Genomic DNA, 13817 nt, shown 5'->3' on the forward strand with positions numbered 1-13817 from the left:
TCTCCCTGCCCTCCCGGCGTTCTCGTATTGTGCGACGAGGGAACATTGCCTAGAGCGCTTCACCTTCAGGTCGGCGTTCCTGCGGAGCTCCTCGGCCCACTCCTTGTACAAGTCTCCCATGCAGGCCAGCCGGTTGACGAAGTCTCTGAACTCGCGGATGCGCAGGTCTCCGGGGCAGATGCAGGTCCACTCGTGGAGCAGCTTCAGGATGTTCAGGTGCACGGCGGGCAGCTCGCACACGGGCCCGTGCGCCACTGCCTCGCACGCTGCACGCGCGCCGCCGCCAGAGAGAGCCACTCACAATTCCGTGTATCACAAGCACGGCTGCGGAGCTTCAAGCTGCAACACCCGGTACTTTAGGAGGGAAGATAGAGGTTCTTAAGGCTGTCGAACAGCGCCGAAACCCAACCAAAAAGCGGCACAGAACTGTTCTTAGCGTTTAACGTTCTCAGGTAACTCGTCCAGAATTTCGGGGAGAAGCACAAAACTTCGTTCGCGCAGCTTCCAACGCTAAGGATAAAGAGCTATTTCAATGACCTAATAAAATAAACGCAGCGTGGCCAGTTGGTGTTACTGACCCAGATGACGTTCAGCTGTTATTTCTCGAACATCGCATGGCAATTTTATTGCAAATAAATTGCTTTTTTACAATAAAGTTTGACTTGTCTGATATTTTTTATTGAAATTCCCAGGGAGCCACAAAACATGTAGTTTTTTCCCAGAACCGAATTTTTAGCTGCGTTGATTAATGCCTACTATTGTTACAGACTCTTGTAAAAATGCAGAACGTAACTATCTTACAAGGTGACCATCTTCCAACAGACCCCTGTTGTGAAGACTCAGTATGTGATGATTTAGCTGGGTATGCCGGAACAACCTGGTGAGATGTAGTCAGCCAACCCAATATGGCAATTATACTTCGTTTCAACTATTTCGTGCAGCGCTGAAGAAGCTGCAGGGCGTGAAGAGGAGCAGCCAACAATGAGCTCAAGAAAATATTCCCTAGGCGCGTCATCCTGATGGGAGGAGTAGCAACACTGTTTACAAAAAAAAAAAAAAAAAAGCCCTCAGGACGTTCTTCTCTCTGAACGGCAAACGTTACGCAGGTTGGCCGATCCCGCGCTTCCCGCTTGTCATCATCTCTGATATCTGCAGTCAGCTTATACGGCGACCAACGTATGCGCGTTATCTCACTACTAGTGGGACGTTCAGCATTCTGTGAGACTGCCTTTTTTTGCTGATTCGGTGTTGGAAGAACCCGTGGGCATGTTTTTTTTCTGTGGAGCGCCATTGTTGACGTTGAATCTGCTGCCTTCATCGATCGGCTGGTGCCGACATGCGTGCTCTTCCTATTTGCTGATTCAAGTCGTAGCTATTCCAGCACTTCATGAAGTTAGTGAAATAGGCTATGGGGGAATGTACGTACAGGTGCCCGCTGTCGACCAACCGATATTCGAACGAATATTTGGGTGTTTTAGCTTCCCGAGGCTGTTTTTAGTGGGCCTGTGCGTGCGACTGCGCACAGCGGTCGCACGCACAGGTGCGCCTACGGTGTGCTCGCCGGAGTACCAAGACAGGTTCTCGGCTCTGCTAGTAATAGCGTCACCGAACTAAAGCCCCAATTATAGCACGAGCCATGACTGCCATGACTGCCTATCCTTATTCAGTAACGAAATAGCTACAGCGCCCGCCTACGACGGGACACAGCCTGCTACGTTCACCTCTGCACTACGATCGCGTTCTTTGCCTATAGGCTTTAAAGAACGACGAAGCAAGGTGGAATGCATTCCCTCCCCCCCCCGTAAAATGGGGACAGGAACTACCTGAAGCATGTCTGTTGTTTTAATCGCTTGAGGCGGAGCAGGGCACGATCAGGGCATATGCTTTGCGAGGGCTAGCGGTTGTTGCTGCTACATCACACTTCACCGAGGTTTCTCTAGCAGGCCACCCCTCAGCGCCCCCCCCCCCCCATTCCTTCCCCTCTATTCTGCCCCTCCCGCCTGAACAGTTACACTTGCTGGTAAAGTCTTTTTTTCGATTACGTATTGGCCTAGACGTCAGGCATCGATCTTTCTTTTACTCACTACCCCCCCTCTCCCCGGTAATGCCGCTTCTAGAAATTCTTAGTGCCACTAGGAACGCTCGTGTGTAATCGCAATTTCATTACTTGAAAAACTTAACGAGAACGACATTGACGTGTTACCGGTTCATGTGTGCTGTGTTGTTGCCAGGAGTTAGTGTTTTGTAGTGGTTGCCATTAAGCAGTTCTAGCACCAGGTCCAATACGTGATGAAGTTGAACTCATGTGCAGGAGCAGGCAGCTATATTTATTCTTGCACGGCTCTGCTTTGCACGTGTTGCGAGGGCCAGCAGAGAAAGGGTGTGCAAGCAGCTCCTAACTAACCTACAGTACATACCTCTCTTTTGCCTTCCAAACCCCTCTGTAGATTCGCCTCCGTTCGAGCAAACACGATGCCGGCATCTCGGGTAATTGAACTGTTTAGGAGGAACCTGTCCTCGTGAAGGTCATTGCTGCCTTCACGAGGACATGTTCAGGGTTCCACGTGGTCAGGGTTATCGCCCTACCAAGAAGTTCTGAACTTCCTCACTACTATGCATCATCTCTCGACTCTGCCAGCCAAATGCCACAAAGACTTTTCCCCTCTAAATTGAAATTTCTAGAAGAAGAATGAGCCCTTTAACCAGGTCGGCAGCGGAGGCTGCAAGCGGCCAGTCGGCCGTACCCGTGAGAAGCGATTGTTGGACGGGCTGCGTGATGGTGGTGGTCGGCGGTGGCGGGGCGGCAGCGGCAGGCTTGCTCGCCGATGAACCCGTGTATGCCCCCTCGGTGGTGGCGCTACGGATGAGCGGCCCATGGGCGTGCGGCAGCTGGAGCGACGCAGCCTCGAACGTGACGCGTGGCACTGAACACGAGCGGGGCCGTGCGTAGCCCGCCCCGTCGGCCCCACAGCTGATGCCGTCCGGGAAGGCGTCGCTTGACCCCGCCTGCAGACAACGGCGCCGCAAACAGAGTCTTTGCAACGCGAGCCCTGTTGAAGAACAGTAATGGGCGCTAGATGCGTCACGTTAATATCCCTGTCCCCAGGACTCGCTGAAGGAAACGAAGTCTTCAGGGTTAAAACTATATCAATATCTGTACTCCTTACAGCGAAAGTAAGACATCACTACTGGATTACCTTGGCGGGGTCCTCATGACATTTGAAGGTGATCGCGTAGGCCTCAAGCTTAAATGGACTTCAAACTCAAAACTATTAGTGCAAGCTAGGCTAAGATCAACATCCGTGCTTGCTGAGTACGTGATGTATTTTTTTACAACAAGTTTATCTGAAGACTGTGACGTTGATTATGGAGCTGAGGCTTGTAAGAGGTATAACGTTAGCGCAACTACTTTTAGTGAGGGACAAATTTTCATATACTGGCGACTTTTTTATGCTTGTAAACCTGTATAGCACGGGAGAATTTTATATTTCTCGCGAGATATTTCAGAAACTATACAATTAGGACCTCTAAAGAACCATGTAGTTATTTACATAAATATTTTAATATTATTGCCATATGTCCCTTTCTTTATCATTCACAAAAACTTTGCATTCGCATGGTTTAATTTCGCGTTAAACCATGCTCCTGAAGCTTCACAGCGTTCCGCAAAACGCGCGAAAGATTTTCTTCAAATTTCTGAGTGATACATTTAGCAGGTTGCTGCTAATTGCATTAATATTAGGGTGTCCATTTCACGTGCAAGAAGTGTATTACGTTGCTGGAAAACGTTTTTGAAAGTAAGACAGCAATTTGAGTTTACGACAGGGCTGATACCTAAGGGCTTGGGTCGAGTTCCAAGTGAGTTTGAGCGTGACGTGAGGTTGATATTGGTCTATGGTGTTAAACCGATGTTAAGGTTAGCTTTTCCAATCAAGCCTTCATATCAAAGTGAGGTTAAGGTTGAGGCGAGGTTGAAAAAATTAATTTCAGATAACATTATATCAAAACTGGTGAAGTCATCATCCCGATGGAAAGTTGAGCGAGTTAGTTTTGACGAAAAAGTTTTGACATTATGAAAAAGGCGCGAAAAAAAAAGAAAAAACCAGCGACACAGAATAAAAAATAGACACTACGACGCCCTACTAGCAGCAGGACACTGAGTTGGCTTTGTTAAGACGACAGATGCCGAGATAGTAGACTGTGCACGCGATAGTTTTGATTTTTTAGATGCGGAGCATCTTATAGTCTAGGGCATGTCCCGCGTCGGCGTCCGCACTCACACTGCGCATGCGCAACTCTCCTCCTTCCCTCTCTCCCACAGCTGCGCGATACTCCCGCCACTTCTTCTCTCGAACCAGCTGCGTGCACTTCGCTTTCGCTTCTCCCGCGTTCTCGCTTCTGCTTTCGCGGCGCATGCTAGGCGCTTGCGCATCTCTCCTCCTCTCGTCTCCTCTCCTTCAACCTTGAATGTAAATCGGGTAGCGCGCTGCGCGCGTTCAGTTCAGCGCTTGCTGCGGTTGACTCCACTTCACTACGTTCTTCCGATGAAGTGTGATGGAAGCAACAGTCCCGTCAGTTAGTGGGTCCCCCAAATTCGACTACGCACACAACGGAAACACAACGGAACCCCGAGATGCTCCGCATCTACTCAGCGTTCCCTTCGGGAAGATGGGGCTAATTTTTATTTGTATTTTATTGATATTTTTTTGCGTGTGTCAATCAGCCTGAGTTTCGGGGTCTGTTGCACTATATAATTTTGTTATAAAGTTCGCAGTTGCTAGTTGTGAGTCGTCCTGTGTATTTTCTACTCCGCCTTTCTTTTTTTGTCGCCTTAAAAGGCTACTGAAGCGCTTTTAAAACCGGGCAAAACTCTGCTTTTTACAATTATTACATTGGTCAGTTTATGCCTGTAAAATTTTTTTCGTCATTTTTAGCTTGGGGAAAGCGGTATTCGTCGTTAAAGTTGACCCTACGCCCCGCCCACCGCTCCCTGCCGCATCGCCGGACGAGCGAGAAACCGAGCGGCAGCGACCGGAAGTAGCGTCATATTCGGAAGACGGCCAGCGACGTGCGCCACCACTTCGCTGTGTCTCAGTTTTCTGGGCGAAGTTCCGAATTAAGCAGGCGTGTAATCTGCACTTTATTAATCATCATTGTCTGGAGTTGCTTCCGCGTCGATTTTTAACCGTAATGCTACCGTGTGATTCCCTAAAGCGACTCCTATACCAGAAATTTCCTACCCGAGCGCCCGTGGCTACTACATTGCTTTCACGAGTAGTCGGGGGGCCGGCCGTGTCGTCGGGTGCTCTGTGCTTCATACGCGAAGCGACGGGCTCAAACAAATACGGAGGTACCCCAAGTTCCTGATCCATTATTATAAGGGAACTAGAAAATTTTGGGGACCACAGCGCTCTGGGCTTTCCGAACTTCTTGCTCGTTTCCCCGATCAACGTTGTTGGCTGTGACGACAGCTTAGCTGAATAGGAAGATTTTAAAAAGAAATCAAACAAGCTGAAAGCATGAGGCGTTTTCTGCGCGCGGAAGCGCTCCGCACACTCGCCGTTCGTGCGCCGTACGGGCATGCACGACCGGCGTGTATGCCCGTACGGCTCACGAAACGGCTCGCACCACGCATGCCGCGGCAGCGACCGCTCTTCGCTGCCGTCCAGAATCAAGGCCGTCGCGAAAAGCAAGATAAACGTGCAAAAGAGGACGATAGTGTGGTGAAAAATTGTGCTAGGGGTTGTCATCCAAGGTGATTTCGAAAGAGGTGATCGAATTGGTATCGCGATGCGGAGCGCCGACCGGTCGCGGAGGCTCGTCGACGGCCGCAAACGAACCTGCCCGAGCACGAGATGCGGCGAGAGGCCGATGGATGGCGTTACCTGCGCGCAAGAATTAGGGTGCATTGTGCCCGCGCGCTCGCATCGAGGCACTCTAGCAAGAATGACCACAGCGCCGATCGCTAGAATGACTATCAACGTAAAAATAAGGTTCCACATGCGAGAAAGGGGATGATAGTGTTTTGAAAAATTGTGTTAAGGATCATTCGCAATTGTAGAGATAGCAGCGACCAAAAATCTCCCTTGGTGCTAAGCCTAAAGTTCCCAACACCAGCGGCGACTCCGTGCAACCTGAGTCGGTTGGAGCTGTTGGGGTAGGCGTTCTAAAGCTCGTCGGGGACCAGCGTGCTGCGCTTGGGTTCCTCTACCTTTTGGGGGGCGACCAACGTTCGGCTCCCCTATTCTAAAACATGCGTATATGCAGCAATGCCACGTTCCGCTGACTGGCCGAGCAGCGACCCGGCACCAGCACCTCTGCGCGACGCAGCGACCGGAGGCGGCCGCACTGCCTGTGCGCATCGCAGGCCGCTGCACAGAGCTTGTTGCCGCCTGTCGAAATGTAAAAACAAAGTCCCACATTCGAGGATGGGGATGATGGTGGGTCGAAAAATTGTGCTAGGAATTGTGGCTAGCGCTGGTAGTGAAAGCGGCGAACCAATATCTGCGCAACTTCCCTGCACCCTAAAAACAAGTCGGCCATGAGTCGTCGGGGGAGAACCCCTTTCTAAAGCTCGCCGCGAGCGAACCTGTTGCGTTTACACTTCCATCAGGCTCTCCTATTCTAAGGAAAGATTGTGTGAGCCCTCCATTCACCAGAGGGCCTTCTGGCCCGTATCTGAACGGGAACAGAATGAGATCTTCAGGCCGAGCGGTCACCGCAGCGCCGGCACTTCTGAATATGACGTCATCTGCCGACAGCCAATCGCGAAAGGCAGCCAGGGCTCTCACCGCGCCCGCGGGCAGGGGTCGCTTGTTTTGACGAAAAAAGATGGTTTGGGTGTATTTACACATAAAATAAACATGTTTTTCGAATTCAGCGTCAAGAAAACCATAATGTAATGCGCCCAACACAACTTTTTTGAAAAGCTCTTCACCAGCCCTTTGGGAACGCCAACTCAGCGTACTGCTGCTAGCAGCGCGTCGTAGTGTCCATTTTTTTATTCTGCGTCGCCGTTTTTTTTTTCTTTTTACGGCGATGTCAAGCTCGCGATTTGACCCGGAAGTTCGCTCTGCGCCGTGGCACTCTGCAATGCAACGTTTTGCATTGCGCACTGCCCCAGCGCAGATCACATTTTTCAGTGAAGTGGTACGGACGTTTCTTGTCATTCACCGAAATCGCTTTGTTGTCGACCTGGAGTGGTCACTCACGTGCATAGTGGCAAAGCTAAACCGCGGGAATGCATTTGAGTGGACGTATCTATTTTTCGTACATTAAAAGAAACGCACACGTAAAATAGGCTTATAAATGCATTCAAAGAATAATAACCAGCGTCTCACACATTTTTATACATATTAATTTCTTGTGCCTGCAGAGGCACCTCAATTGTTTTGCCGTCTCTTCTTCGAAGGACCAGTGTCAGAGGCTCAGCGACTTGGGCGCTATGTGAAACGGGGAGTAATTGTGGTTGAGGAACTTCGCGAAGTACGCGTGCCCGTACGGAAAAGATTTTTCTGGAACCAAGCATGCATCCCATTCTGCGGTAAAAACAATTCGGGACATCATTCCCCCCTGGGGGGATAGGGGATAGAAACATCTATGGTTTGTTTCGTTCGCCGAGTACTGACGCAGGAATCACGCCAGCTACTTGTCTTGCCGTCTGACCTAATTGCGGGGCTTGTTACCTCACTGATTACGCCAATCACCTCGCCGATTGCTTACACTCTGAACTGCCCTGTAGGTGCGCGCCTCCCCTTTTGCCCCAGTGTACCTGAATGACAGACAGATGCGTCCGAGGGGGCAAATTTGACGAATCAAGGGGCCCGAATTATGCGTTGACTCGGCTACCTGATTGGCGCTGAGACATCCCCCAATGCGCTTTGTTTCGCGCTTGCATTGCGCAATTCGAGAGAGCCGACCAAAATTTTCTCACCAAATTGTATGAATGGCCTCGGCAGTGGCATATATTTTGCCTTTTCTTTATCTCAGTGATTGGGCATTTCAAGCGCGATGCGCAGCAGGCAGTGTACGAGGATGCGCACACTGATTACTCCGATTACCGAACTGATTGCTGCGCTATCCCGCAAGAAGTGTCGAAATTGTTGCCCTCACTCCTATCACGGAATTTATTTGTGGACTTAAAATTTTTCGTCTTCATTCAACAATTGAATTCTTCGGATTGAGCGTGCCACTCTTTTACGATACCGGTATTGCTACGTTCGAATTTCTCGTTCTTGTCAGGCTAGTCCTCCTCCTTTTCACCCTAATTGTTTCCCAAGGCGACGGCTGATCGTGGCGCCCGTGGAGACGTTTCAGAAACTTCCCCATAGCAATTTGGGGAGACACGTTTTATTGCTCACTGCACTGCCTCCTGTCAAGGAGGACCGTTGTGAAGCGGGCACGCTCGTGAGAACATCCCCTCGCATTCACGGCCATCGCTATCACATCCTTCGCTTGCTCTTTCGCTGCGTAGCTCTCTCGGCCAGATTAAGAGTGCCCCATTTTCAAGTTCTCTACGGCTTTCACAGGGAAAGGCCAACTGTCACTTTCCTGAACTGGTGTCAGTCCAAGCTCCGGTAGACGGACAGAAATGGGGGGGGGGGGCACGCGTAGCTGGGAAATGGCTAAGGCGGCGATACTAACCAGTGACTCGAAGTTCGGTAGGTTCTGCAGCTCTTTCTGGAAAGCCGCGATGTCGGCCTCGCTGGTCGTCCGCGAGGGCTGGTCCTGGCAGGCGGCGGGCGTCTTGCTAGCGCGCTTCTTGAGGCTCGAAAACTTGAACGCCCGCCGCCCGGCCGGAGACGACGCCGGCGAGGGCTCGGGCCCGCTGTCGGGAGCCACCACCGTCACCTGCATGGAATCCAAGGCTCGTGTTTAGGCGAAAAAATCCGCAGAGGCGCATCACAAAACGTTCTCGTCCAAGCATCTGACTTAATATTGGGGATAAAACCTTGCGTTGTGCGCAGTTTCAAATTTAGCCCCTTGCGTGACCTAACTCCGAAGCCATGGCAACTATTCCATAGAAATGCATGGGGAGTAATTTTGGACAGCGAACTACACAAAAAATATTGAGAATCCTGGAAAGTCTAGCCAAATTCTCGCTCTATGCAAAATGTTACATTCCTTAAATGGTTTTTCCAGGTTCTTGAGAGGTCGGAATTTTGAAAACTGGGGATGTTTATTTTAGAGTTCGAGAGAATGATGCATATGTTCAGTGAAAGAAGAGGAGTTGTACCGGCGGCGGAGTCGAGAAAACCTTTAAAGTACAGCGAAGGGAGTTATAAGCATCGCCGAATTAATTTATTAAGTTAAGGTGTCTAATCTGTATGTTAGGTTATATTATTAATGTATCATCCGAAAATTACGTTCAGAACAGCTGTTTTCCTTGCACCATCCTCCTCTGTGACGACATAGGGGCTTGTCCCCACAACGTCACTTTACGAATTGTTAGAACATTTAATCAGATGAATTGTTTGTAAATAAATTTAAAGTCGATGTTTGCTATGAAATAGGTTAAACTCCAAACCTTGAAGACTGAGATTGTGAACGCGTAGCTGTTGTGTATCAAACAAGCCTCTCGATGTTCTTACGGGATAGAAATTAAATCACATTTGCCAGCACATGCCACGTCTCACCCATCCTGACATTTGTGACCCTCGTGAATTGTCAGCCATCCCTTGACGTCAACGCTCACCGCAAGGCGGGGTGTACACGGGTAGCGACGGTGCTACCAGACGAGTTAAATTGGAATGAACGTGGCAGGCGTCTTCCCTGTTCTTAGCCATGGTCGTTGGTTGAACAAAGCGTCCGTTGCGAAACTCCGTTTCCGCAGTCCTACAGTCCCTGCCACACCTACAGCATACACCATTTACGATGTTTGCAACGTTCACACTAGGCTGATTCCACCAAATACCGTTCTGTTGAGCCATATGGAGGAACCACAGTTCCCATGGAACTCCGCCGCAACAACAATTTTCAATGGCTGAGCTTCTTGATGATGATGCCATCATTGAGAACGACCCGAGTAAGTGCACTCCCGTTGGGTATTTTTTGCGGGATATTGGCCTGCGGCACCAGGGTGTCCCCAAGCGACATTCCGTTTTCAAGTCAGTGCAGGACAGGGTATTTCATGTGCGACGGAGAACTTTAATTAAACGCGGTGATGGGCTCCTTTCCGCGCCTAAACCGACTTAAAAGATACTAAATCACCCTCACTAACGAAAAGCGTGCGTAGAACTGATCTAAGGGAGCATCTTCCCAATAAAAAATTCCCTGATGATTACTATACTCCCTAATGCGAAATTTGTGCACAGCGCGAACTGCAGTCTTCTTGGTCACGGCGCATATGTGCTGCGTCTCAGGAAGTGATCGCGTGATCAGTGAACCCACGGCGGCACGCGCTACTGTGCTGTTATCTAGCAGCGAGCCACCGCCGCCAGCCAGCGTGTTGTTGCAAACCGTGTTTGAACCTCCCGCGCAAATGTCACGTGGTTCGGATTACCCACGCACGGGGGATGAGACAGCATGTTGCTGCAAAACGTGTTTGAACCTCCCGCGCGAATTTCACGTGATTCGGATAAGCAGCGAACGGAACAGCGGCTGGGGAAAGTGTCAGGGGGAGAGCGCTCCTTGGTGGCGCCGCATGGCGAAAGTGTGAGGGGGAGGCTGTAAGAGAGATGACGCCATAGCCGCGCGTGCCGCCCTTCTCCTCACCGTTTGTGAAACACTCCTCTCTGTTTTCTTTCTGCCTTCGCTGCTTCGTTTGCTCACTCGGTTACGCGGACGGCGACGGACGCCACCATCGCCACCATTGCCACGAAACCCAGGTACCGAGCGCCAAGGCGCTGCGCCGTAAAATAGCCCAGAAATAAAAAAAAAATGATTTGCTTGGGCTAGAACCCAGGATGCAAGCGTTCGAAGACGCGGGGCTACCCACTAGGCCACAGAGGCCGAACAGTACGCTCGTTGTAGTAGTTTACAAAGAGATTTCGTCAGTGTTCAAGGTTAACCATAGACGGCGCTAGGTGTAACAGGAAGCGCCTGGTTTGCACCAACTAGGAAACGGAATGTCGCGGGCCACGCACATACAGTCGGCCAAAACTAGCGTGCGCGAGCTGCGATTTTTCACTCTTATTACGCTGTTAGGAAGGAACAGCCTAGCAGAGGATGGGACTGTTTGCAACTTGGCTTCCGACCTGTTTGCCGCTCGACCTATTTGCAACTTGGCTTCGATCATACGCCGCTGACGCATGAAAAGTTGCCGCTTCCGAACGTGAAAGATTTGGCCGACTGTACAGCGCTACTGACCACGTTTGTAGCGGAAAAAGGAGACCGGTGCTTCCCGTGCCCACTGGTGGGGTAGGTCCGAACCAGAGCTGCCTCAGCCGACACACTTCCCCATAGTGGCATGTTTGAGCCTTTATGTTCAGTTTTTTTTTACCCTCTGCTTTAGCAACACGACCGTCTGGTGTGTGATGCGGGTAAGGTCAAAAGTGGACACCATGGGGCCACAATAGTGAATACTTTTTCTTTTGTAGAACCGAATGAAAGCGGGACGGAAGTTTATACCAGACAACGCACCTGCTTGTCGGCGGGGGTGTGGCGGATGGACTCCCGGCGCTCCTCGACGGACGGGGCCCTCGGCCAGGCGGCGCAGTTGACGGTGAGCGCGATGTGTCTCCGCTCGCGCAGCGATTCCTCGGTGTCGGCCGACGAGCCCGCGCGGCTCCGGTTCTCGGCGGAGGCGATGCTGGCGCGTGACGGGGCACCGCGGCGCACCGCCTGCGAGCTGCTGCCCAGCAGCCGGTGCTGCAGGAGGCGCACCACGATCACTGGCGGCAGCACCATCTGCAGGGCCGACAGGTGCAGGTGCACGCCGGCCGCCTCCTGTGAGTATGAACCTGCGAGCAATGGGTCGGACATGTTACGCCTTTTCCCTATAGGGGTGGGCAACATACTGAAGCCCCCACGAAGGGCCAAGAAACGTTTCTGAAGAAGATGCAGGAGTTGGGATGTTGGGTAAAACTACCTCGAGCGCACTTGTATGAGTCAATAAATTTAACTGCGCAGCTACCCATCGACAAACACACGGCAAAACAGACATGGGTAGAAATATTTTTCCATTGGTTATTAGTGCTATCAAGGCCCCAGTCCTCCCATCTTGTTTGCGACCACCGATTCAACACCGCTTCTGCTCTAGTTGATATCACTAAGTTGGAGCAGGTGCGAATGGAAAGCTCACCTGCGACCAGTTTTTGGCTCAGTAAACCCCTCAATTCCGAGCTTCTTGATACCCATATTTCCACCCTTCTCTCGGAAGAGATGTTCTTTAGCGTGTTCTCCAGCGGGTGAATACACCGTGATATGTGTATTTACCCTACCCCCCATAACCCCAAACAAAACATATGTGTTTTGCTTTCAACTATCACACCTCTGTTCGGCCTTTTAATGCTTGGCTTCGGCAGAAAGGGCTGTATGTATTGCAATTTGAGGACTTTGAGGACTTTAGGCCTCTGAACCCTGAGGCAATAGTACATGACCTTATTTTTTTGTCGCGACGCCGAATATTTTCGTCTGATAAGCCTGTTGACTGTATCCGTGAGCTTGATAGCATCGCGATGTGCATGTATTTTTTTTTTTGTATATCGGCATGGCTTGTGTTATTTGTTGCAGGTAGTGTTTGCTCCTACTTATTGCAGAAAGAAAAAAAAAAACATCCGGGACCAAACTACCTATTGCAGAATTGTCACACAGTTGTATACCATGCACGGTAGAATCATCCCCGCCGCTCTATCTTTTCAGGCGACCGGGCTGACTTGTCGGGATCTTTGCTGCTCAAATCAGCTGAAAACAGTTGTTTACTTTGTTATTGTTGTGTTCGGAGCCACTCGTGACAGCTGGAACAAAATTTTCTATTATGTCCTGTATTTGTTTTGCTTTTATCTCGCTTCTTTTCAACCCAGACAGCATCTTTTTTATTGTCTTATTTTGTTGTGTTTGGTGCAGCTCAAGACAGCACGACGCAGAGTCTTTAAACTTTCTTTTTGTTTCAGGGCGTAACCAGCACTTACGCGTTACTTGGCTCAGTTGGCGAAAAACGCGCCGTCTCCAGTTCCGCGTAACCAAAGAGCATGGGCGGAAAAAGCTCTCGGCAGAAAGAATGACCTTGACATAAAAGAATTGGCCGCGTATCTGCTCCTTTCGTTGCAAATGTCGACAAAAGATGATAGTCTTTGTCGCCATTTGTCAAGTAAACGCGTCCCTTCGTTTCTCCGCTCACCTCTCATGCTGTTTCTCTTCCGTCGCGCTCCTCCCAAGGTAAACACGCTAAGGGTTTTCTCAAGTCAATTTAAATTTATCGCGTTTCACTGCTCCAGGCCGGGCGCCTCGACGCCAGCGCTGCCATACGGTGCCGTACTCCACTTGCGTTCCAAGCAGGACGTGGAACCTATCTAGTGGAACCTGTCGTAACTGTTGCCGCTTGATTTGTTAAAATGCCGCCACTATAGTGGCGCGGGAGACAGCAGGCGACGGAGTGAATTTTTTTCTACTGTGGATGTAGAATTCATTTCGCAAAAATCAAGCATCTCTGAATTTTTTTCTAAAGGAGCACTGCAAATATCACTTATGTATTAATTTTATGTCTTACATTTGCGTAATGTCTTGTTCTTGTTTAACAATGTTGATAATTATGAACATTGACACCGGACTTAGACGTTCAGATTTGGTTGTGAGTATATAAGACTATTTTCGCTTTGACCGGGTGGCGTGATTCCAAACGCTTCGCTGCACAGAGCACCCACGTGACACGTGTGATG

The 13817-nt window shown here is 50.2% G+C and overlaps 1 protein-coding gene across 1 annotated transcript in view; it reads right to left on the minus strand.

Moving 5' to 3' along the window:
* The window catches only part of LOC144156122 (uncharacterized), an 882723-nt gene that overhangs the window by 227486 nt on the left and 641420 nt on the right, over positions 1–13817 (minus strand). Inside the window, exons 13-16 of the mRNA XM_077687950.1 lie at positions 11581–11900; positions 8644–8850; positions 2745–3006; positions 64–266 (exon numbers count right to left, since the gene is read on the minus strand). Of these exons, the coding sequence (XP_077544076.1) occupies positions 64–266; positions 2745–3006; positions 8644–8850; positions 11581–11900 (992 nt within the window). The remainder of the gene's footprint in view (positions 1–63; positions 267–2744; positions 3007–8643; positions 8851–11580; positions 11901–13817) is intronic.

Source organism: Haemaphysalis longicornis, unplaced genomic scaffold (assembly GCF_048455015.1).
Source record: "Haemaphysalis longicornis isolate Haplotype H1 unplaced genomic scaffold, Haemaphysalis longicornis Haplotype H1 scaffold_1, whole genome shotgun sequence".
Classification (NCBI taxonomy): domain Eukaryota; kingdom Metazoa; phylum Arthropoda; class Arachnida; order Ixodida; family Ixodidae; genus Haemaphysalis; species Haemaphysalis longicornis.